We start from the raw sequence: 25239 nt of genomic DNA on the forward strand, positions 1-25239 counted from the left end.
TAAATGGTAAATGGCCTGTATTTGATATAGAGCCTTTTAGAGTCCTGGAACCCCCCAAGGCGCTTTACAACACAGTCATTCACACACACATTCACACACTGGTGGGGATGAGCTACGATGTAGCCACAGCTGCCCTGGGGCGCACTGACAGAGGCGAGGCTACCGAGCACTGGCGCCACCGGTCCCTCCGACCACCACCAGCAGGCAACGTGGGTTAAGTGTCTTGCCCAAGGACACAACAGCAGCGACAGACTGAGCGGGGCTCGAACCTGCAACCTGATTACGGGGCGAGCACTTAACTCCTGTGCCACCGCCGCCCCGTCTTATTATTTGTTTTTGTGCAGTTTCCCGAAGAAGCAGCGGGAACTACTATGTAGTCGCTTGTGATCACAGCCGGCAGGCAGGGCAAGGTGCAGTTACAGCATAAGTTACTGAGTTAAAAATTAGAAAGGTAGCAGTGGATATAATGCATTTTGGTTTGCATGCTTCAATAGCATTAAGATAAACGAGTGTTGACGATCTTGACAAGGTTTCCTCCCCCCACCAGGCTAAGCCTAACTTATTCATGTAAAATGTATTTATTTTTTCATGTCTGACTTTAACCGCATCTAATACTGTATTACGGCGTGAGCGCAACAGCGACAACTTAAGATCGATGTGTTTTCATCTTAATCCTTAAAACCTCCAGCAGGCTACGCTGCACTAGTGACGTGTTAGCGCGCGGCGCTAACAACTTAGCGACGTGACATGTCTCGGAGAAAGCATAAAAACACGTTGGACGCTTCTTCTGAAGCTGGAAAATAACACCTCTTCTTAAGCAGAGCACAACGTCGCCTCGGCTCGTTCACGGCCGAGCCGGACTGAGCTCGATAACATTGACCCAGCACAGCTACTGGGTCGTTGGAGCTGCCCTGTGACTGCCTGATGGAAAACCAGCTGGTTTCATCAGACTCGTAAAGTTTCTTGTTTTTGCTGGGGACCCCCTGTATTTTACCGCTCCCTCCTGCAGTCTTCCCCTATTAAAATTTAAAATGATTCTGTAAACTCCGTGTATCAATAGAAAAAATCTCTGCCTCTGCCAGCTGCAGTAATGTAGTCTCCAAATAATAAATAAGAGGTGCATTCATCTGTGTATCTACTTCAATCTGCATTAGTGATATTTTCAGCACCAGAACAGTGAAGCAAAGAAACAGATGCCTGAGTTTGTTAGTAATTTTATTTATTAGGTGCGTCTGACCTGTCCTATTTTTCTCTGAAATCAGATCAAATCAGTGCTTCTATGGGTTGGCTCCTCTCTGCACTAGAAAATTTTACTTTGTTTAGAGACGTGTCATAATTTCTCCTCATCTCTGCTTTTTGCGGATGATGTGGTCCTCCTAGCTTCATCCAGCTCTGACCTTCAGCTCTTGCTGGGTAGGTTCGCGGCCGAGTGTGAAGCGGCTGGGATGAGGATCAGCACCTCCAAATCTGAGACCATGGTTCTCGACTGGAAAAGGGTGGCTTGCCAACTCTGGGTCGGGAGAGAGGTCCTACCTCAAGTGGAGGAGTTTAAGTATCTCGGGGTCTTGTTCACGAGTGAGGGTAGGAGGGATCGGGAGATCGACAGGTGGATTGGTTCGGCGTCTGCAGTGATGCGGACGCTGAGTCCATCTGTCGTGGTGAAGAGGGAGCTGAGCCAGAAAGCCAGGCTCTCGATTTACCGGTCGATCTACGTCCCAATCCTCACCTATGGTCATGAGCTTTGGGTAATGACCGAAAGAACGAGATCGCGGATACAAACGGCCGAAATGAGTTTCCTCCATAGGGTGGCCGGGCTCAGCCTTAGAGATAGGGTGAGGAGCTCGGACATTCGGGAGGGACTCGGAGTAGAACCGCTGCTCCTCCGGATCAAAAGGAGTCAGTTGAGGTGGTTTGGGCATCTGGTCAGGATGCCTCCTGGACGCCTCCCTGGGGAGGTGTTTCGGGCATGGCCTGCCAGCAGGAGGCCCCCGGGTCGACCCAGGACACATTGGAGAGGTTACATCTCCAATCTGGTCCGGGAGCGCCTTGGGGTCCTGCCGGAGGAGCTGGTGGAGAAGGCCGGGGAGAGGACGGCCTGGAGCTCCCTAGTTGGGATGCTGCCCCTGCGACCCGGACCCGGATAAGTGGAGGAAGACGAAGACGAAAATCAGACATTACTCAATTTTGATTGAATCCTTGCCAAAGTAAACATATTGATGTTCTTGTGTTTTTGGCCACAGAAATATTTGAAGTTTAGTCTGGTTATGTAAATTAGAAATGAATAGAAAAACAGTTAATTTCATAACCCAGGGTTTGCACTTGTTGTAATTCCTACACCGTTCACCTGATTTGGATGTAAATACCCTCAAATAAAAGCTGACAGTCTGCAGTTAAAGCACATCTTGTTTGTTTCATTTGATATCCATTGTGGTGGTGTATAGAGCCAAAAATGTTAGCATTGTGTCAATGTCCCAATATTTATGGACCTGACTGTAGCTGCTATGAAAACTTACTACAGAGTTCCTCAATTATTGTCTTGTGTTTTTCTGACTTAATTGCCAATTAAATTTTGTAATTCCTTATCTGAGACCTCACCCCCTCCTCTGGAAACAGATTATCAACTGTGCGTGCCTAAATAAATAAGCAATTTTTAGTCCAATCTGCCTTGCAGGACGGTGAATCGGTGCTGATAGTGAACAGAAGAACCAGTATGGGTCTCTGCTTCACACTGAGATTGGTGAAAAGGTCACCTGACAAACATCACGATGGTTCCATCATGCCTGCAGGGAGGCGATGTGAATCACATGTTTGGGTTTCAGTGAATCAAACATCCAAATTTGGCTTTTTTGCTCATAATTCTCCTGCAACTCTAAATCTTCACTGGAAGTATGAAATCTCATGAACAAACTTGGGAGTAGGAGTGACTGAGTGTGACTACTTTGAAGTTATCATCATCTTCTGGTGGGTTAATCTTCGACAGGTTTTCTAATGGAACAGAAGTGAAGTTCTCATTCCTTTGCCTCCCTGTCATCCCATCAGCTGGCTCATCCTGATTCATCAGCTGAGACAACATGTCTGATTCATCCTTCACCTGCACCCTCCAGTCAGGACTTCAGACTCACTTTTTGCCATCCTGTGTGTGTTTTTTACAGATTTAATTCAAACCGACCCTTTTACGAACTCCCACTATTGAACTCGCCGGCGTATTTCACCTGATTCCAGCTGTAGCTCGGCTCGCTTTTCCCTGATTTAGAACAAATCTGTCATTTTGGATCTCAGTTATAGTCTCTGCACTATTTTAGGGCGGAGAGGGCTGTGGATGAAGGTTGCTGATGTCATGGGTGTTGCCTGGCAACAATATCTGTTTCCAGTCGGCAGGTTTTGGCTGTTGGGGGCGACAGACTGGTATTGCTTTACTTTTATTTATTGAACTCTCCCTCTTTCTTTTTTGTTTCTTACTCTTTGTCTTATAAGGTAAAGTTGGCCTTGTCAAGCAGCTACAGTGTTTTTCTACTTGGCCTTTTCCAAAAATAGAGCTTACACATATTTCTGATGAGGGTAGATTTATTGCCTCTGAAAAGATCGCCTTACTGAAGGAAAACAGGTTTTAACGGTCCTGTTTTAGGTAATCTAAACTAGCATAACAGTGTAACTCCTGAATCTGACCTTCTAGAAATATTAACTTGACTCTACCTATAGAGGTGTGTCATGACTTAAGGAGACCGTGCAGTTTTTACCATTAATTTCTGGAAATATCCATCAAAATGTTGGTGAAAATAAATGAAATGATGCCATGTTGTTGGAAACATTTTGTTGGCTTCAACATATAACCATAAAAATCAGGTCTAAAACACACAGGAGCTAAGTCTCTGGGTGATGCCATATTAGATGCCATGTTTCCTTCTACGGGAGCCCAGGAGGGCAAAATACATTTATTCATTTTTAACAAACAGTTACAAAACTTTCTCCATTCTTAAATGTTGTAGTTTTACACATTTACCTCTTCACTTGTTGCCAGCGATGAAAGGGAGTCTGATGCGCTTGTTTTTTTGCAAAAGTGTGCACTCTCAAGGGCTTTTTGACCCTAATGGGCAACCATCGGTAAGGTCTTAAGCCGGGCGTACACTGTGCGACTTTTTCACTCGTAGCACTCAGCTTCAGCTCAAACTGTACGACTTCCTCGCAGGGCAGATCTCACGAGTCACGCGCTCTCACTGTACGACCCAGTTCTCGCATGCGACCTGACTGCTCACGCTGTACGTCTGGTAGCAACACGTCGGCCCTAAAAATATGCTAAAATTAGCAGTTTTTACCCAACATGTCAGACTTTTTGGTCTTGTTTTGCCTGTTGTCCTTCTGGAGTGCTGCAGGAGGACACACAGGGATTTATGGGGGTTGGATGAGGAAAACGAAATAAAGAAAGTAAATCTGTGTTTTGTGATCAGTTTAATTTGACATGAACACGACAAACACGCTTTATTGACAATCTTTTTGAGTAAAAAAAACGGGTAGAAATAAAAACGAACAACGTGTGTTATTAGGGAAATAGCGGGCGAGCGGTGTTGATGCAGGATTGCGCATGCGCCGTGAGCGGTTCTGATTTTTGGGTCGCAGCTGCTCGCAGCGCCGCTTCAACGGTGCGATACCCTCACGAGGGACGAGCAAAATATTAAACACGCCAGAAGTTTGTGCGAGCTCACGACTGCTGATCGGCAGCTGCTCACGTGGTGTTAATCGCCTCTCGTAACCCCCTGTACACTACACGACGCTCGGCGCAAAACTCGCCCCGATGTTGTGGATTCTCGCATGAGTGAAAAATTGGCTCAAAAAAGTGAAAAAATCGCACAGTGTACGCCCGGCTTTTGTCCAGCAAAAAAATACTGCTTGCTTGCAACGATTTAGGTATCCACTGCCCCCCTATCGCCAGGAAAAATACACACGGTCACTTTAAGGTTATTTAAATAGTCGCTGTCAAATCGTGACATGCTATTTGAATTTGTTGCAAACATTTCCAAAACACATTTTGATGCAAAAAAAAGATCAAATAGAAATTCAGCAAAGTGTATTTTTATAGCAACTGTCACAGAAGGAAAATCAAAAAGTGCTTGACAAAAATTGGTACTTGCTGTTTTCAGGTGGTCTATTTACTTTGCAAACCAACCCTGTTGACCTAACTGGCAGCAAACTGCTACTATGCTGGTAAAGTAACACTAAAGAGTTTTTTTAACTTTAAGCTAGAGCTTTAACATTGATCTCAGCAATTATAGAATTAGAAATTTGACCAGTTTCATATTTGACACCACTCTGAAGCTCTTTACCTTCTTATAGCTGTTAGCTGTTATGCTAGCAGTTAGCATTTTCAGTTCCGTTTTTGGAGGTGAAACAAAGAGCTAAAAGCAGAGTGAACATTGCCGCGGCCAACACTAGTTTGAGGGAGCTAAAGAAGGCTACAAAAATTACAAACTGATAGTGACCTGGCTTTGTTGCAGTTGATTAGTAATTAATTAACTTTTTTTGTCCAACAGTAGCTGCGTTTACATGTGCCAAATTTCCTCAATCCGATTGAAATCTTGGTTGATCGGAATTTCCGAATCTCTGTTCACATGGACACGAACTGAAACGATCCGATCATGCCGTGCGTACATACGCACCAAGCATTTAATCCGATTAAATAGGTTGAGCATGCGCAGGGTTGCCTTTCCCGAAAGAAAAATTGTAAACAAACGCCATGAAACGAAATGAACAATGTGACAACAGAAATAACTATTCTTCCTGCTTTCCTGATCCATTTATTCAATTTAATATTTTTATTTAGCTCATAGAAGTTACGTTTTCTTCAGTGAATAACTGCAGATGTATGCTTTGCTGCATTTTATTGTTAATTAAAATAAGGGAGCGTTATGTTTCTGCCTCTTGATCAGCTGGTCCGCGGGTCTGAAGTGACAGCTGTTGCGCTGCGCTGCGGCACAGAGCGGGGTGGGGGGTGGGGGTGGTGGGGTGGGGGGGTGGGGGGGTTGGACTCATGTTTTATTACTGAGCTCTGTTGTGGCTTATTATTAATAACATGTGACGATCAGCTGAAACTGTTGAGAAAAATCTGTTCAAACAAAATAACAGAAGATGTTCAGAAAGTTTAGAAGCCTGTGCTCATCATTAACGAACCGCATCTCAGATCATCTGCGTTTACGTGCTTTTAACACGGACTTTACTGTCGTCCAGAGTATTTAACCGAGGACGTTTTCCTACCCAACATCAGCCTCCAGTCAGGTCAGTAAAACCCATATTATCCTGTGTTCTTTACAAGCGCGTCTCCATCACCTGCTGCAGAATCTGCTGCGTTCAAAGCTGACAGAAACGGGGATCCGTGCGCAGCAACCCCCGCAATAAACCTTCGTATTTCCAGTAAAGATTTGAACATGTTTGTCGAATGATTTGTGCAATAATCAGATTTTTATTTTACTTTCACAAAATGCAAGTTCTGAATTAAATATTACTGAAACGGGGACGGTTTGTCGTCGGATTTAAAAGCCGCCGCTCGTTAATTACGCCGTCATTTTTGAAGTCAGGCAGTCCAAATGACAGCGGAGAGGCCCGCTCGCTGTTGCACACATGCGCAGTGGGCATTATTTTACCCCAACAATCCGAAGGGCTGTGTACATGCACGTCAATCGGAATGAAGAACGGAATAAACCACCTCTCTCAAATCGGATTGAAATTTCAATCCGATCGGGCCGAATCGGATCAGAATATTCCGATTGACATGTTTACATGCAGAATTTTTGATCTGATTGGGCATTCAATCCGATTAAATATGCGCATGTAAACGTGGCTAGTGTGGATATATTTACTACACGGTTTATTTTAGTATGAGTATTGGCCCATGTTAGTGTTAGCTCATTGTTAGCGCTAGCTACAGCCGGCTGCCGCAGGGTTGTTTACGACTGTTGTAATTCCACTTTCAACCAGTAGAGCGAGGAGCAGGAAGCTGGTCCAGTGTTACATTAAATGTGAATTGAACACCTGTACACTTCTGTTTTATATTTGTATGCTTCATAATTTTTCCACGTTGTTTTTGGTCCTCTTGCTGTGGGATCTTTATGCACAGAGCTGCTTGACAAGTATTAGTGTGAATGAAGACGATGAGCCGAGCCATTCCCCAACCACATTATCAGTGTGTTACTCTGACTTGAAGGAATCCAGAAGTTAGACTTCATAATGACCCTTTTTAATTATGTCTGAGAGCTGCAGTGATACATTTTTGCTGTCCACCAAGGGAAAGCTGTCGTTGCCTACCTATTCTAGACATTTGTTGGCTTTCTTTCCGAGCCATTGCCGCTTTTGTCTGCTGAGGATCTAAAAGCACGGGGTGGGGATGGTACCCCTTGCTTTTTAAATGAGACGTGTGCATGTATGCCAGGGTTTAATAGTCTCGTACAGCTTTAGTGCTTTGTATCTCTGCTGGCGTTTTGTGTAGATTGTTCACCTGGAGCATGCTTTATGAAGATATGCTGTTAAAAGAAAAAGGAACGTGCAGCTTGCTCTCTCTGTTCTCATCCTCTCTCTCCCACATGCACACCTGTCTTTTACGACGACCTTGCGTCGCCTTTCTCTTTTAGCTCCTGACCACGTTACCCCAGCAACCACTCATCACATGGACAGCCACGAGCTCTAGTGTGCATATGTATGATGTGCAGAGAGAGCCCTCTGAGCTATTTCTGTTGGGATTGTTACACGTTGAGCAGCAAGTTCAGTCGTTTTGTTTTCTCTGTTGTGAGTAGAGCCCGCCTCCTTACACTGGGAATGGTGCAGGTCCTTGTGTCCGTTGTTCCGGTTCTGCTCCAAACAAACATTTCACGTTTTTATTAATTGCTTTAAACAAAACCTCATTAATGGAACACAAACTTTTTCCTCTAAAGCGCGCTTTTGTTTCTGTAGTTAATGTCTTTGTTAGCTCTTTGGTGTCTCAAGAAGTTATAATACATTTTATCTAACAGCGCCTTTCAGGACACCCAAGGACACTTTACAACAACGGGAAAAAAATAATGAAACAAGATAAACAGTACAGAAATATGTAAATACACTAGGATGCTAAAATTTAAAACAATGTAATAAAACTATGTGGTGTGAAGAGGTGGGCTTTGAGTTTTGATTTAAAAAGTGGGAGAGAGTGAGTGGTGCGTAGATCAAGGGGAAGAGAATTCCAGAGGTGGGGAGCAGAGCAGCTGAATGCTCTACTCCCCATGGTGACAAGGCGAGCGGAGGGAGCCGAGAGTTGATGAGCAGTAGAGGAACGAAGAGCACAGGCAGGAGTGGTGATGTGAACGAGATCAGAGACGTAGGATGGAGCCAGGTTATGGAGAGCTTTGAACGCGATGAGCAGAATTTAGAAGCTGATTCTCTGTTTAATGGGCAGCCAGTGAAGTTGTTGCAGGAGGTGATGTGATGAGATGATGGAGTCCTAGTGATGACACGTGCTGCAGCATTCTGGAGAAGCTGCAGTTTATGGAGGGATTTGCTTGGGAGGCCAAAGAGAAGCGAGTTGCAATAATCAGTCCTGGGAGTGACGAGGCTGTGGACGAGGATGGCGGTGATGGACGGAGGCGAGAGATGTTACGCAAGTGGAAAAAAAAGCAGACCGGGTAATATTGTTGATGTGAGATTGAAAAGAAAGTGTGCTATGGAGGCTGACACCCAGACTCTTAACTTGAGGCGAGGGAGTAGCTGCTGAGTTATCAATAGAGCTGGAGTTTGCAAACAATGGTGCCTGATTATGATTAGGAAGCTGTTAAAAAGTAAAACTTTTTTGGGTTTTTGACACATTTTTCTTTCTTGTATGCATCTCTCTAAGGAGCAGCTGATGCTTTTTACTGAGTAATTTGTTATTGTTAAAATCGGGTAGTTAAAGACCAAGTTCCCTTGTATTTTCAACATATTTGCTGGGGTCTCTTGTATAAATGAATGCCTTCCGAGTCGATCCCTGTGGAGAAGAAGCTCTGGCGCCGAGGGGAAAAGAATATGTCAGGATTTGGACTCTTTATTTCTGATATTTGGATATCTGACCTCTGATTGGATAACAGCAGTGTAACTAGTTTAATCTCCACAAATAACACAAGCCTGAAGGAGTTCTGCTGTGTGGCGGAAATGCTAACTGGTAGCTTCTACTACTTGATATGTGCTCTGCTCTCTCCCGGACGCTAAAACAACAGCCTTCCCCATCGTGAGTGAAGATGGGTGAGTCCATGAATGATCATTTTCAGTTTCCTCCTGTATTTTACTACCAGCAGCTAATGCAGGAGGTAGGTGTAGAAGACTATTTTCATATTTAGCTTCAATGTCAAAGAGTGACCTATCTTAAAAATAACAAGTAAAAAGCTGTTTCTCAGAGAATTTTGTCAAAAATCTAACTGACTTTTCTTTTATAAAAAAAAACCTTGTCTTTTTATACATTTCGTTTCCACTTAGTTTGTCCTCGAATTAACAAGTTTTACATAAATTAGAAAATAAAAAGATGTTCATCTCATGTTTACTTGACAGCTTTATGCAAAAGTAAACACAGTAACCTACGTAATTAGGTCAGTGAAGCTGTAAAGCTTGGTTTATGCTTGACACGTCCGCGCGGCTTCCTCGCGGCAAAATTGTGTCATTTTAACAACCACGCCCCTCCACCGCGCCTCTGCACGGCCCAAACTCCGCACCGTGCACCTAGGAAATTTTCTAACCACGCGGACGGTCGGACGCGGAAAAACATGGCGGACTGGCAAGAACTAGCATGACAGAGGTTCGTAAATACAGACATTTGTATGATTCAGCTCTCAGAGGTCACCGTGATCAACACGTTGTTAATAATTCTTGGAGAGAAATAGCTCGCACTGTCGGAAAAGACGAGGACGCCGTAAAAAAATGCTGGAATGCCATGTTGTAAACAGTAATTTTTACTTCTACTATGGTTTAGTGTTGGATGCATGCCGTAGAGCTCCATGCTGCCCCCTACAGTTTGGGAGAATATCGGCTCACCGCAGAGACGAGCCGCATGAACCATAAACGCTGCAAGTTGTGAAGCGCGTTCCATCCGCGAGCCGCATCACCAAGCGGAAAGTGAATGCGTCAAGCATAAACCAAGCCTTAAGCTCCCAGGGTTCTGAGGCAACAAGCTTCTAAATATTTCCATCGGTCCAAGCTGAGTAGATCTACAGATGCTGGTTTCTTGGTTTTTATGCTGGACCATCAGGCCTGTTGGTGACTTCATCCTCTTCACTGCAGTTCAAGCAGCCGCTTCTTTCATGTTAGTCCAACACCAGAACAACTGAGTTGGATCATTTGAGGTGAAGGCTGTTACTTTTATGTGAAAAGTGTGGTGTTTGAAAAGAGAGATGAACATGGAACATCAGAAAGAACCTTTCTTCTTCTTCTGGGAACGTTTCTTTTTTTCCCCTCTGAGCTTTGAGGGCTGGGTTTATGAAACTGTTCGCAGCTTTGAGTGAAACACGTTTTCTGCTATTCCCATGAGTCATACAGCAACTCCTCCTCCTCTCGACTCATTCATCACACACAAAATGCCTCTCTCTGGCCAAAGTAATCGTCAGAGGGCCGAGGGAAGATTGATTTGTTTGCGTGTGCGCCAAAGAAAAGTTGGAGAAGGAAGTGGGACAGAGGTCAGCTGAGAAGTGGAAGTGACTAACTTTAAATCTGGTGAGGTCCCACTGTTTGTTTTTGAAGAAACACGAAGAATATGATTTTATTCCCTCGTCTGTAACCTGCTTCTAGCCTGCCCAGTGTCCTTTATGCTAGAAGCAGTTAAATGTGAAAAGATTTTATCATAGGTGCATAAATGTTTGCTGTTAGTACGGAAGCACATTGCCGTCAGTGAGAGAAAGAAATAGTAGTAGTAGCTCATCATAACAAGAAAGTTTCCCATTATAAAGTAATATAAATCTAATTTTAACCAGAAACTGTCTCGTAATGATGTGTGATAGTTATTTTAACTCATTCACTGCCGTTGACGACTAAAGTCGTTGTTTGCATTTTTTTACTGTGTGGGAGTCGGACGAGCCCCCGCACCGTGAGAACAATCATCCCAGCTCTAAAGCCGATCTTCATCCGCATACGTCACACGTCACATGATCAGGAAGCAGAAAATCCATGTGTTAGGAGATCGTTTTGGGCCGCTGCTGTAAAAAAAGTGAGGCGCGAACCAGAAAAGCTTCTGCCGATCACAATTCAACAACGGATTATGAAAGAACGGATAACGATCGAAACGCGCAGATTTTTCCTGATGTAAGAGGTGAGTCTCCGCTTTGTTTTGGTTGTTTTGGCGTCGACGTCATCCTAGCGCGCAACGTTCTGTGACTCTTAAAACAGCTGGCAGCGAAGGGCTTTTCTTTTCTGATCAGGAAACGGCTGGCAGTGAATGAGTTAACGAGACAGTTTCTCAAAATTGCAGGTTTATTATTACGCAATACTGAGATCGGTCAGAATGGTAAAATGGTGGTTACTTGTTGTGGCGTTCTAGTTCTTCAACCAGAATAAAACGGACACTATCCTGTTCTGCCCGAAAAACTAACATGGATGTGCCCAAGGGATTGACTCTCCTTCATTAGCACCTTCTGAGAAGGCTGTGGTCACCAGCCTGGGGGTGAAGTTGGATGTTGAGCTCACACTGGACACCCAGGTCAATGGAACAATCAGAGCCTGCTATTTCCATCTCAGGAGAATAGCTAGGATTAAGCCGCTTCTTTCACGTAAACATCTGGAAACTGTCATTCACGCCTTCATTACCACCAGACTGGACTACTGTAACTCGCTTTATGCAGGCATCAAGCAGGCCTCCATAGAGAAACTACAGAAGGTCCAAAATGCGGCAGCCAGGTTACCGACAGGTACCAGGAGATCTGAACACATCACGCCTGCCTTGGAATCCCTACACTGGCTTCCAGTCTCTTTTAGAATTTCGTTTAAAGTTCTGGTGTTTGTTTTTAAATGTTTACGTGGGTTGGCTCCACGTTATCTGGCGGATCTGATCCATCCTTGTGTTCCCTCAAGGAACCTTCGGTCAGCACAACAAGGACTGTTGGTCGTTCCTAAACACAGACTACAGTCTCGAGGGGGTCGTGCTTTCTCGGTGCTGGGGCCGAGGCTCTGGACTGAGCTACCTGCAGGTGTTAAACAGGCCAGGACGCTCGGCAAGTTTAAGAGCCAGCTGAAAACTCACTTTTATTCTTTAACTTTTATTCAGGAAGAGTCCCGTTAACGGATGGCTTTGCACTTTTTGCTGCCTCGCCTAGATTTTATCTGCATGATTTTATTGGTTTTTAAATGGTTTTATATGTTTTTATTTTTTTTTATGTTTATTTCTGCTGTGCAGCGCTTTGCTTGGTCCTTGGGCCATGTGAAGGCACTATATAAATAAAGTTTAGTAGTAGTAGTAGTAGTAGTAATAGTAGTAGTAGTAATAGTCTCTAACTTTTAGGAAGAACAGCATCAGAAGTGTTGCAACAATGAGAGGGAAACGCCCAACAACGGTGCTTAATTCAACAAATTATACTCGCTGGCTCTCTGCCATGTTCACCCCGTTACCCAGGTGGTTGTGCTTAAATGTAACAGCGTAACAACCCCCCCCCCCCCCACACACACACACAGATATCCCCCACACAGAGACTGTCTAATTTAAAAATAGAAGATTATAGATTTGTTTGTATATAATTTTAATCGTAAAACATTTTTAATGTGAAAAAACATGAACAGGAACTTTTACTTTTAAAGTTGGATTTCAAAGCGAAGGATGACCCGACTGAAGTATGGAGGGATATGTTCCTCTGACAAATGAAAGCTTTTTAAAAAGGCATTGAGAAGCTCTCGTTGAGTCTGCAGAGATTCAGTGTTTCACCCTTTAGAACCATCCTGTTATTGTGAGTTATTAAACTCTTTATTTAGAGAAACGTTCTTGTGGGAGCAAGCTTTAGATCACGCTATAATGAAAAACTTGCTCGTTATTATAAGATACTGTTCCTAAAGTCTTTTCCCCACCTTGAAGGCAATGAGCTTCCGTAGTTTTGATTTCCCAAAATGAAGAAAAACAAAAGTTCAGATCTTTTTCTATTTATGATTGTGTGGCGTAAGTTTCTAACCTGCTGCAGATAACAGTCAGTGATCTCAGTTTGGAGAATCAATCAATCAGTCAATCAATCAATCAATACTTTATTAATCCCAGGGGGAAATTAGAGTTTCAGTATCAGAATCAGGATACATTCTCATTTGGTCCTGCTTGGATTGCTCATTCAAAAACAAAAATCCATCCAAAGCAACTCAAAACATCAAAAATTTCAAGTGAATAAAGTCACATTTGACATCAGAGGCTTATTTAATCTACAGACCAGCTGATTGGTTGGCTGCTGGAAGATTCAGGAAGTAGAAATCACAATGAAGTCATCATTTAGTGTGATTTCTTTCTGGGAAGCAGAGCCTGTTTAGTCTTGCTGCACACTTTGTAAAATGCCAAGGCCCGATTGTTTTGTCCTTTTTACTTAAATTTGAAGCTCACTGGCCAGCCTTGAGTGTGTGCCAGCTGGGCGCTGACTGCTGCTGTAAACAGCCAGGTTGAAGCACCCCCCGGTCACGCCGACATGGTTCAGATGTTGGGTCAAGCTCTAATCGATGTGCAGCTCAAGAGAGCTTTAAAAGGATGTGTTCAGCATCCTTCTGGGCTAGGCTCAAACACGGCTTTTCCTACATTTGTTTCATCATCAAGAAAACAACAAAGCAGCATCAGACATTCAGATTTTTATTTTTTACTCAATAACAACACACTCATCTGTAAAGCTCTCTAAAGTAAACCTTGCTTTAAGTGTCACGTCTCGTCGTCATCGTCTTCCTCCGCTTATCCGGGTCCGGGTCGCGGGGGCAGCATCCCAACTAGGGAGCTCCAGACCGTCCTCTCCCCGGCCACCTCCACCAGCTCCTCCGGCAGGACCCCAAGGCGTTCCCGGACCAGATTGGAGATGTAACCTCTCCAACGTGTCCTGGGTCGACCCGGGGGCCTCCTGCCGGCAGGACATGCCCGAAACACCTCCCCAGGCAGACGTCCAGGAGGCATCCTGACCAGATGCCCAAACCACCTCAACTGACTCCTTTCGATCCGGAGGAGCAGCGGTTCTACTCCGAGTCCCTCCCGAATGTCCGAGCTCCTCACCCTATCTCTAAGGCTGAGCCCGGCCACCCTACGGAGGAAACTCATTTCGGCCGCTTGTATCCGCGATCTCGTTCTTTCGGTCATTACCCAAAGCTCATGACCATAGGTGAGGATTGGGACGTAGATCGACCGGTAAATCGAGAGCCTGGCTTTCTGGCTCAGTTCCCTCTTCACCACGACAGATGGACTCAGCGTCTGCATCACTGCAGATGCCGAACCAATCCGCCTGTCTCTAAATAAATAATTTCCCAGATCTACATACATTTTATCTTTGACTTCTCACAGTAATGCATCAAATTTTTCCAATTCAACACAGTCTATTCAGTTATAACGGCATTAATGCACAAAGTTTCACGAATATGTGTTTGCTGCAGAAAAACTGCCAAACATACGATCAGTTTTTGGTATTAAAAATGCAAAAATGTCAAACATTAAAACACAAACTCTATAATGCATTTTTACAAAGTAAATACAATTAGTTTTTTTTTTTACTGCAGTAAGATAATCATCTAGGGTAGGGGTAGGGAACGCTGGTCCGCTAGGGCCGGTATCCTGCACGATTTAGTTGTTACCCTGCATGGTAGTAGCATTGTTGCCTCGCAGCAAGGAGGTTGCAGGTTCGAAACTCGGCTGCGGCCATTCTGCGTGGAGTTGCATGTTCTCCCCATGCATGCGTGGGTTTCCTCCGGGCACTCTGGTTTCCCCCACAGATCTCAACATGCCCTATAGTGTAACGATTGTACGTTGCTTTGGATGAAAGCGTCTGCCAAATGCTCCACTGCTCCTGATTCAGTGGTTGGCTCACCAGTTCAGCAGCTCATCAGGCTCTGCAGAAGCCTGTTAATCTTCTGCTGATCAAAACCAGGTGAGCTGAAGAAGGGTAACGACTTAAACAGGCAGGATACAATGGCCGTTGGGGGACAGGGATACTTCATCCCTTATCCAGGGCTTCTTATCTGGGCATTTTAAAGAACTGAACTACTTCTTAACTATAATAGGCTGAAGCACCGGCTCTTTTTCTGTTGCCGTTTTCTTTTTGCTCCTTTTGTAAGCAGCGGAGTGAGACTAAATACCCTTAAATTAATACAAATCTGGTCTGAATGCTTCTGTTGGGCTTGACTTACTGTTTTTGATGCCCGCTGCCTCTGACTGACCGTTTTTGCAGCTTTCCGCCTCTGACTGACAGTTTTTGCAGCCTGCTGCCTCTGACTGACTGTTTTTGCAGCCTGCTGCCTCTGACTGACAGTTTTTGCAGCCTGCTGCCTCTGACTGACTGTTTTTGCAGCCTGCTGCCTCTGACTGACAGTTTTTGCAGCCTGCTGCCTCTGACTGACCGTTTTTGCAGCTTTCCGCCTCTGACTGACAGTTTTTGCAGCCTGCTGCCTCTGACTGACCGTTTTTGCAGCTTTCCGCCTCTGACTGACCGTTTTTGCAGCTTTCCGCCTCTGACTGACCGTTTTTGCAGCCTGCTGCCTCTGACTGACTGTTTTTGCAGCCTGCTGCCTCTGACTGACTGTTTTTGCAGCCTGCTGCCTCTGACTGACCGTTTTTGCAGCTTTCCGCCTCTGACTGACCGTTTTTGCAGCTTTCCGCCTCTGACTGACTGTTTTTGCAGCCTGCTGCCTCTGACTGACCGCTTTTGCAGCCTGCTGCCTCTGACTGACTGTTTTTGCAGCCTGCTGCCTCTGACTGACTGTTTTTGCAGCCTGCTGCCTCTGACTGACCGCTTTTGCAGCCTGCTGCCTCTGACTGACTGTTTTTGCAGCCTGCTGCCTCTGACTGACTGTTTTTGCAGCCTGCTGCCTCTGACTGACTGTTTTTGCAGCCTGCTGCCTCTGACTGAGCAGAAGTAGAATACGTCTATATCTGTTTGCAGCTGTTTGACTTGAGCAGCGGGAGGATCGCTCCCATTTACCGCTATAGGAGGCCAACAGAAGCTTGAGATTATTTAGCCTCGTTGAATTCACTTTTCAAACATGTGATCATCTGATCCCACACCTTGGTTCCCTGTTGTCCTGTTTTTCCTGGTTTTAGCTGACAGGTTTACCCTTGTAAAGTCTCCTGTAGAACGAGTTTTGCTCAAGGTTAAATGTTTTGTTATTTGCACAATATTGCTTTTTTTGATTGAAATGACCTTTCCAAAGCAGTGTTAGTTTAAATGTGTTCCCTGTTAGCTTTGACCCTTTCAGAGAACACATCAGCATCATTAACTTGTTTAGCAGAAGGCCCGATGCATAAGAACAGGTTTAAAGGTCTCTTGCTGTTAATACTTTACAGAAAGTTAATGTTTTGCATTGAAACTCAGGAAAATGGGTGAACGGTTGCAACTAAGTTTTGCTCTTCAAGAAATAAAAACATGTACAGAAACTGATGAGCCAACACGGGTCGATGAGGATGACCGTCTCTTTACAGAACAGGGATTTGAGTTTAACATGGCAGGAAGATGCTGACGCTGAGGCGCTCCGCTGCTGTATCTGATGTAGTCTCCCCTGCTGAGCTGGATTGACAGGGTTATCCCTTTGATGGGAGGGCGAGCTGCCCCACCAGGCAAGCGTGCGTCTGCTGTGAAGGAAGCTTAAGTTCCAATGTGGAGCTGGAGAGGGAGGCTGTTGGAGTCGTCATAGTTCTGTGTAAACGTAGATGACGCTTTTTGGAAACGTGTAAATAAATGTTGATTCAAAATAGAAATAATTTAATCTGTCTTTAACTTGAAGGTATGGAAAACGAATGTGAATGACGCTTTTGTGTGTGTGTGTGTGTGTGTGTGTGTGTGTGCGTGTGTGTGTGCGTGTGTGTGCGTGTGTGTCATTAGAGACCGGCTCTTCCATTACTGCCTCCTGCATCGGTTTGGGAAACTCGCTCTCGCCTCCTGCAGGCCAGGCTGGGAAACCAGTTCCAGGTTATAATGGTAAGAAAAAAACAGATATTTGGTTTACATGTGATTCTTAAATCAACACAGATCTTCTAAGTGTAAAATCAGCTGTAATCCTCTGTTTGTAAAGCAAAAGGAAGTCAGGAGAATTTCAAAGAGCCTAAATAATACTTAGAAATGAAGGGGCTTGGTCAATTTTAAAATCCTATTAGTTGTGTTTAAAGCTAGAATAAGACTAATACCGGGTCATTTCCAGAGGTTTTTGGTTTTGAGATAAAGTGAGAGACGTAATGGAAAGAAGTAGGATTTCAGAAGTACAATTGTTCATACCACCTTAACCAAATCTCAGTGTATGGAGTAAAACTGTGGAACAATTTGGACGAGGAGATAAGAAATGCTCAACTATGAATCAGTTAAACACTTCATTACAATAGCATTACAATGTTTTATGTATTTCTGAGTTAAAGTAATGGATTCATATTATTTGCATCTTTGACTGTAAGGTCATTTAACGCAGACGGCCATGAAAAGGGGCGGTGCTTTATAAGACTTTCTTTTTCCTGCTCCATTTTCACTTCTGTACAATCAACAATGGAAGTGTTTGTGGTTTAATGTTCTCTGTTTACTTGAGTGAAATAAACAGATTTAGTTTTAGTCTCTTCTCTCATTTGCTTTAGTCACGGTGATCGATGGCGACCTGCAGAAGGTGAAGCCGAGAACTCTGGGAAATATCGTAGTGAGGTAAGACTACAAGGACGTGGAAAACTGTTTAAATCAAACAGAAAAAAAGCTAAAGTGGGGTCGAATGAAAGCTGCTGTTCTCTCCTCCAGTCTGCCATCTATCTGTTATCACCCCCCACCCCCAAACTTCAATTCCCCGCTCTTTCTAAATGCTGGTAATGACTCAGTGGTGGTGGTGGGGGTCCAATCTACAGTGCATCGAGTGACAGAGGGCGAGCTGTTTCAAACTGACATGAACAGCTGTGTTAGTTTTCTTTGTATTAGAAGGAAGTCTGAAATCTGCATCCATTTCATCTCCAAACTGCAACCTCAGCATCGCCAAAGAGCTTGAAGGAAACCTGTTAGGATTTGCTTCAGCTCTTGTTTTTTTTTATTTAAAGTAGAAAGAAGAGAAGTGCCTAAAAGTACCTTTTCATAGTTCTTGGTGGAGACACATTTAGAACTTTTTCTAAAGCAATAAAAGTTCTACCGTCGATACAGAACATGCGCATGAAGTTCGTTGTACTGAATTCTCTTCATGTAAGCGATTTCGTCAGTTTAGTTCTTGACATTTCAGTTCCTTCCAGAATGATCCATTTCAAGACTTTAAGAAAATAAGCTGGAGTTGGCCATGCCCGCTCATCCCCATAACAGGCTACTATAAGCTTAGAAGCTCCGGTTCCTGGGGGGGGGGGGGGGGGGGGGGGTGCTTGGACTAGAGCTGTTGCTCCTCCAGCAGCAGCTTTCTTTTGCACATGAGGCACTTTTATGCTAGTTTTATCATTTGTGACATCACAAACGGGGACGTTTGAAACAGTTTGTTTAAAAGTTAAATTCCCATTCGTCATCACCACACACTGGTGAAATTACATCTCCACATTTGGCCCACGCCAGTTGGAAGCAGTAACTGCTCTCAGGAACTATTTGGTGGTTTAATCCCTCAAGCCAACCCCTTTACGCTGAGTATCAAGTGGGGAGCCGTTTAGTTCCACTTTAAAGTCTTTGGTATGGCCCGACCAAATTTGAACCCGGTGTCGGTACAGGATCTGCTCGGGGTCCTTCGACTGCCAATGACGTCAAAGTACGGCAAACCCACTCGGACAAAATACACTACACATCTATACTGTTGGAAAGAATTTAGCAGTTTCGTTATTAAAATAATGTTTCTTAAGACATAAGTTTGTGTTTATAATGGTATTTGTAAAATAAAACACTATATTGTATTCATTATGTTGAACTCCTCTTTGAGCACATCCCTTGAAGGATCACAGGTATTAGCAACACCTGTGAAATTGTATTTGCAGGAAAGAAGTGTGTCCCGTTTATTGAAGTATTTTGTGTTTAGAGTTTTTGACGTCTTGTCCATGTGTAGTTCAGTTACGCTCATAGCTGCTAGCCAAAACTCTGGAGTTACGTTTTCTGGCTTTACTAAAATACCTGTCTGTACTTATTTGATTGATGGTAGTTTTACTTTCTATTAGACTCCAAATGTAATCATTTGGCACGTTTCTAATTCATAATTTGTAAGAATGTAATCGGTGATTAGCAGAAGTAGCATTCCTATGGGTTTTTCCATGTATATTAGCATTGCGCTAACCACTCGCTGCCAAATTGCAGCTTTTACAATTAGAAAATCTCCTTTTGTCACATCGCAATTTAATTGCACATGAAATTAATCGTTCAGCCCTAATATACATGCAGCTCTATGCTAAAAGTGTATTTTCAAAGAGGTAATGATGGATTTCTTTGTAAAAGTTGTCCATCTTTCCAACAGAAAGATTTGCCTGGACCAACGTAACGTGATAACAACCTAAAGTGATTACGTAATTCCGTAAGGTTCATGTTCAGCCAATCAACTACTTTGACGTCATCAGCAGTCGAAGGACCCCGAGCCGATCTTGCACCCGAGCAGACCTTGTACCGACAACGGATCTCCCAGTCCCAGGGCGGACACTGGTGCTAGTAGGCCACTGAGAAGGGGGGTTGTTCAGGCAGGTAGTTTCTAAAACCAAACATTCACAATAAATAATACTTTTTCTCACATTTGGAGTGTTTAAAGAGGCAGTTGAGACCCACCAGGTAGTACAAAAGGTAATTTTTTACATATTATGTCTCCTCTAAAATGAATCTATCTTCATCCTTTGATGCATGAATTAAAAAATCGTCAACCATGATTTTTTTTAACAATTTTTTTCATTCATCTTTAGGTGTGAATGAAACAAATTTCAACAAATATTTTTTGTAACATTTAATAATCTACCAGTAATTTATTACATGTCCACCTCAGTGGACAGCGCGCATTCTGAACATGAAATATGTTGGCTTGACTTACTGAAGTCCAAATGGAGGAACTCAGATGCAATGAAGTCTTCAACAGCTGTGCTTAATAGCCAAAAAAAAGTGACCATTATGAATCAAAGGGTTAATCTGCACACAAATACACTTTATTTTAAAAAATGTTTAGCCCTTCTTCAGCAAGTTTTAAGAAATTTTAATATTTTCTTTTGAGAAAGGCAAACATTCCTACATGAAGTAGGGGTGAAGTCTTCGTCTGTGGACCAGAGGTGTAAAAATCAATTCAGTTTTCTTTCTTTTTTTTTTTGAGTCGGCTTTAGGGTTCAGAGCTTTAAAGGAACTGGAGAGAACGAGGGATTACTGGGAGTCTCTTTGTAAACAGTGACCTAATGACCTTTCCTGTCTGAGGGTTGTGTTTGTTTGGGTGCCTCACGATGGGTCGAGTAAGGTCGTCCCGAGCTTGGCTATACGTCAAGAAAATCTGTTGTGAATTAAAGACAAAATAATCTACGCAGATCTTCAGCATTAAAATCCTCTCGAGTGTAAAATAGTGCAGGAATGTTTTATTGCCCGACGGGACTAAACTAATGTTGCTCTCCTTCCGTTAGGCTGCCTTTACCACCTGGTGCAGCTTTGTCCCTGTGGCAAAACCAGGATCTGTTCAGGAAGCTCTACTTCACCAAGTTCCCGGTAGGAATCCAAGTCCTCCATCAGCTTCCCCTCCCTGACACTCACTAAAAATGATGTTGTGACTATTTGTGGTAAAATGTCGACCTCTAGTGTTTAAATGTGAACATTTCTGCTTACTTGCTGCTTTTTACTCCATTTTTAAAAATAAAATCATCTCTTGTTAAAAATGCATTGTTGTGCTTCCCTTTTAGGGATACTATGACACCATGGATGCAGGGTTTCTGGATGAAGAGGGCTTCCTTTACATCATGTCCCGGTCTGATGATGTGATCAACGTGGCAGGTCACAGGCTGTCTGCAGGAGCACTGGAGGAGGTGGGAGAACAAATGGCAGAAAATGTGATGAAAAGGTTTGTAAACATGTCTTTTTTTTGGTGTATTTTAAGTCTGTGCTGCTGCACTCGGCGGTGGGAGACTGTGCTGTGGTCGGTCTGGAGGACAGACTGAAAGGTCACGTCCCTCTGGCGTTGTGTGTACTTAAGAATGGTGAGGACTTTTTTTTTATTTCCACACAACCTGGTTTGGGTCTCACCTTGCAGGCCGCATTAATGCAACATCTGTTCTTGTTTTGTGACTCAGGTGTGGAAAAAACTAAAGATGAAATCACAAATGAAATTGTTAAGATTGTGAGAGACACCATCGGACCGGTCGCCGCTTTTAGGAATGTGCTTTTTGTTCGTGGGTTACCCAAAACCCGCTCTGGGAAGATCCCTCGCTCCTCTTTGGCCAGTCTCGTCAATGGCAAACCCTTCAAGGTAGGATGACTCATTTACAGACTAATTATTCTGTTGAGACAAAACAAGACAATGATTCTCGGTAGAGTTTCTGATTTTAGCTTTAAAGGGGTTCTTTGCAACTTTTTCATATTTTTAAATAATTTTGTTGAGTCAACATGGGCTAAAATGAGTTTTTACATGGTTAATGAAAGACCGCCCAGCCCCTATCGCCTGTCTGTTTATCAGAAACACTTTAGGGTTGACGTAAAGATGAGTGAAATAATATAGAAACATAAAATAATAAATTCATATTTTATTAGTTAATATTACTCATTAAATTGTTCTTTATGATTAATTAAAGTTATGCATACTTAAAAAAAGGAAATAGTTCAGTTTAATTAAAACATTTGAGTTCTATGTACTTAAAACAAGGAGAAAGGTTGAACCAACTCAACACATTTGAGTTCTTAAAACATATTTTTATATTATGAGTTTCTCTACTCATTATATTTGATTATGTAGAGCTTTTGGGTTTACAGTGATAAACATTCCAATACAGGTCAGTTCATTAAGCCAATCAGTAAAACGTTTCCTATATAAGGAACTCAGCAGGTTGCAACGAGGATTGCTGTAAAGACAGCATCGAGTCTTTACAGCAATCCTCATACTAAGCAAGCATGCAGCGACAGTGGAGAGGAAAACTCCCTTTTAACAGGAAGAAACCTCCAGAGGATCCTGGCTCAGTATAAGCAGCCATCCTCCACGACTCACTGGGGATGGAGAGGACAGAGCAGGCACACACAACATATATACCAAGTAGCGTTTCTATGGTTACATTGTGATTTCTTAGTAAATAATTATATTTAGTGAGAGATACACTTTATGGTATTTATCCTAGTGAATCTATAATTAATTCAACAGGTGAACTAGTAGTAGCACATTCAATATCAAAGAGTAAAATGCTGTTGCTTGGCAGACCGAGAGGGCGGAGCAGCAAAAAAATACACACAAAATTGTGACATCATAATGTACCAGAAATGTCATGGTGTGCCTCTTAGCTAATAGCGATGGCAGATTTAAATTAAAGTTCAGTGCAGTTTTTTATTTATTTATTTTTTTACCTGAAGAGGGTGCAACACTGACAGTTTTAGGCAGAATATTTAAATTTTAACTAGGATGCACGAAAGTGGACTCACCCATCTTGACTCACGACTGGGGAGACGGTCATTTGTTTAGCGTCTGGGAAAAAACAGAACATCTCTGCTGGTAGAAGCTAACAGTTAGCATTAGCTACTGCACCACACAGCAGAAGCTCCTTCAGGCTTGTATTATTTGTGAAGATAAAATATCAACGTTGCAGAGCAAACCAAGTCAGTGGTAGAGTCGTTTTCCTGTTAGCCAATCAGAGATGTCCAAATATCAGGAAATAAGACTCGTGTGCTGAAACAGGCGCTCCTGCCCTCCCCACAAATGCATATATTAAAATGTTCAATAACTTAAGTCATCATTTCAGGAACGCCATGAATTTACTCCATTCATGTTTTCTCACAGATCAGTCCAACAATCGAGGACCCAGATGTGTTTAGAGACGTTGAAAGGCAAGTAGAAACATATCTGAGATGCCACACGGCCTGAGAGGATGGACGATGCAGTTTCTCCTTTTGATACGTCTTCATGGGAGATAAAAGCTCAAGACCTTCAATCAATGAGTTGGATTCATTTTGGTGTTCAAATGACATTAAGTGCGTTTCCATTCCTGAACTCCAAACAGACATGGAGCATCAGGTACCTGAGGCATTTATCCCGATCCCGCCAGACGCAAGTCTGCAAGTTCTTATATTAGAATACATTAAAATGTACTTCTGGTCATGCGTCTGATTAATAACTAAACAAAAGTCACTAATAGTTTTTTATTAGCAATCAGATCTTGTCTGCGCACCACTTGGAATCGACCAAAGTACAAGTAATTAAAAAAAACAAACAAAATAATTCCCCGTTCGTGCAAATTGAAGAAGTAAAAACCAAAATGTTTTGTTTGTCCATCAGAAATAACTCAAAGACAGAAAACGGGGTTGAACCTCCCGTCCTCCTGAAACAAAGACTTACCGTTTACACCAACAGCAAGCAACAGTTTATTTTTTTTTATTTGTCATTAAATCACCTCACTTCAACATGTCATATACACTCTATACACACACACACGCACGCACACACAAGAGCTAAAGCGGCCTGTCTTTCAGTTATTTCTGTTCGTTGGGGAGAAGGCCAACTCGGCTGTAGGAGTGTGAATGTGTCGCCCGACGAAACGTACAGTACAACAAGAGACGGGTCCACGGACGGCGTTGTGTGCGACTTCACAGCGTCTCGTTTTTTTTTTTTGTCCTTGGCTACTAAAAGTCTGAGTTGGTGGAAAAAGTGCTTGTCGCGTCCTTCCAGTGTGTGGACGGGTTGGTGGTGGCGCTGTGGGCCGCCATTAGAGAGCAGCGTTTCACATAACATCCAGAGTTTCTTCCCCTCTAGGGCCCAGCACGATGAAAAAATAAAACCATATTTACAAAATGATCTAGAGGAACATGGAGTTTAAAGAGCAGCATATATTCATCTATGGTCCACTAAATGAGGTGGCGAGGACAAACGCCGAATATCTTTTATACATAATGTTTGCGTAATATAATAAAAATGGCATATTTATATTAATTTACAGATAACCTACACAGTACATGATGCTCTGACAAGTTACTTTACATGTAAAAGGTAGAAATGGTGACAATGAGGCAGCCTGCAGGACGGTTTAGCACCGGCGTGGTGCCCACGTTTCCAGGGAGTCCGAGGAGAGCAGAGCTTCTTGGCAGTGCGTGTCGTTGGATTGGTTGTGTTCCTCAGCAGATCCAAAAGGACGTTTTCACTCAGAACTGGAGCTGAAACGGGAAGGAGAGAGTTGTTAGTTCAGGAGTTTTAAGGATGGACCGTTCCAACACTAGTCTCCTCTAGTGGAGATGCTGATTTCCGTCTCTGAGCTGTGTAATGTTTGACAGGGAAGCTCCTCGACAAGTTCTAGAACACTTCCACGGTGCAGAAGTTCTGTCTGGACATTAATCTCATGCAGGTATCAATCATGACTTAAACTTTTAGGATTTTACCGAATAAAATGACTTGTATTTTTTTTTCCTCCGGCTGCTCTTTAGCCTCCTTTCCTCCGGGCGTGAAAGTGGCGCGTAATGGAGTAGAGGCAATTAACCTAACTGGATCGTTTCAGGTGTGAAACGGGAGAATTGCAACTCCACACAATAACCAGCAAGGAGAAAGACAGCTGTGGTTTATTTTCTCTGCCGTTTACATCGGCTACGAGGGTTCTAACGGGAACCGACGTACGTTTCCAGACGTTTTACGCTGCGGAGTCCAACGCACAGCCTGTAAAAAATAAACTCTGAACAGTAAAACTTCTTTCTACTTTCAATGCAAAAAGCATCAACTGTAAATAAAATATTCAATAAACTGCATCTTCATCTCAAACATTGGTGAGATTGTGCTCATTGTGTCACAGCTGCACATTAAAGCTAATATCACCATGAATGACCTGTTTTAATTAGTCATGTAGAAACGGCTAGCTCGTCACGGTCAGAGAGAGAGCTGCATTGGTGGAGGTCCAGTTCTGGTGATGAAAAGCTTCCTGGTGGCCCTCATGACATCAGCAGCTCTCTGTTCCCACAATAATACTGGAAAATTAACGAGCTGCCAAGGAATATTGGCCGGATCCCGGAG

At 43.3% G+C, this 25239-nt stretch overlaps 2 protein-coding genes across 6 annotated transcripts in view; one reads left to right on the forward strand and one right to left on the reverse strand.

Moving 5' to 3' along the window:
- Positions 1-24990, forward strand: part of acss3 (acyl-CoA synthetase short chain family member 3) — a 66412-nt gene extending 41422 nt beyond the window's left edge. The window contains exons 10-16 of the mRNA XM_015961068.3: positions 16998-17093; positions 17735-17798; positions 20681-20762; positions 20954-21076; positions 21148-21247; positions 21341-21516; positions 23029-24990. Of these exons, the coding sequence (XP_015816554.1) occupies positions 16998-17093; positions 17735-17798; positions 20681-20762; positions 20954-21076; positions 21148-21247; positions 21341-21516; positions 23029-23112 (725 nt within the window). The 3' untranslated portion in view covers positions 23113-24990. The remainder of the gene's footprint in view (positions 1-16997; positions 17094-17734; positions 17799-20680; positions 20763-20953; positions 21077-21147; positions 21248-21340; positions 21517-23028) is intronic.
- ppfia2 (PTPRF interacting protein alpha 2) overlaps positions 23374-25239 on the reverse strand; it is a 197472-nt gene continuing 195606 nt past the window's right edge. For all 5 annotated transcript variants that reach the window (XM_015961054.3, XM_054739777.2, XM_015961031.3 and 2 more), the window contains one exon: positions 23374-24395. Coding sequence is in view for 1 of the 5 variants with exons in the window: in XM_054739777.2 (XP_054595752.2) it covers positions 24384-24395 (12 nt within the window). In the remaining 4 variants the exon portion in view is untranslated. The remainder of the gene's footprint in view (positions 24396-25239) is intronic.

This window comes from Nothobranchius furzeri, chromosome 1, assembly GCF_043380555.1.
Source record: "Nothobranchius furzeri strain GRZ-AD chromosome 1, NfurGRZ-RIMD1, whole genome shotgun sequence".
NCBI lineage: Eukaryota > Metazoa > Chordata > Actinopteri > Cyprinodontiformes > Nothobranchiidae > Nothobranchius > Nothobranchius furzeri.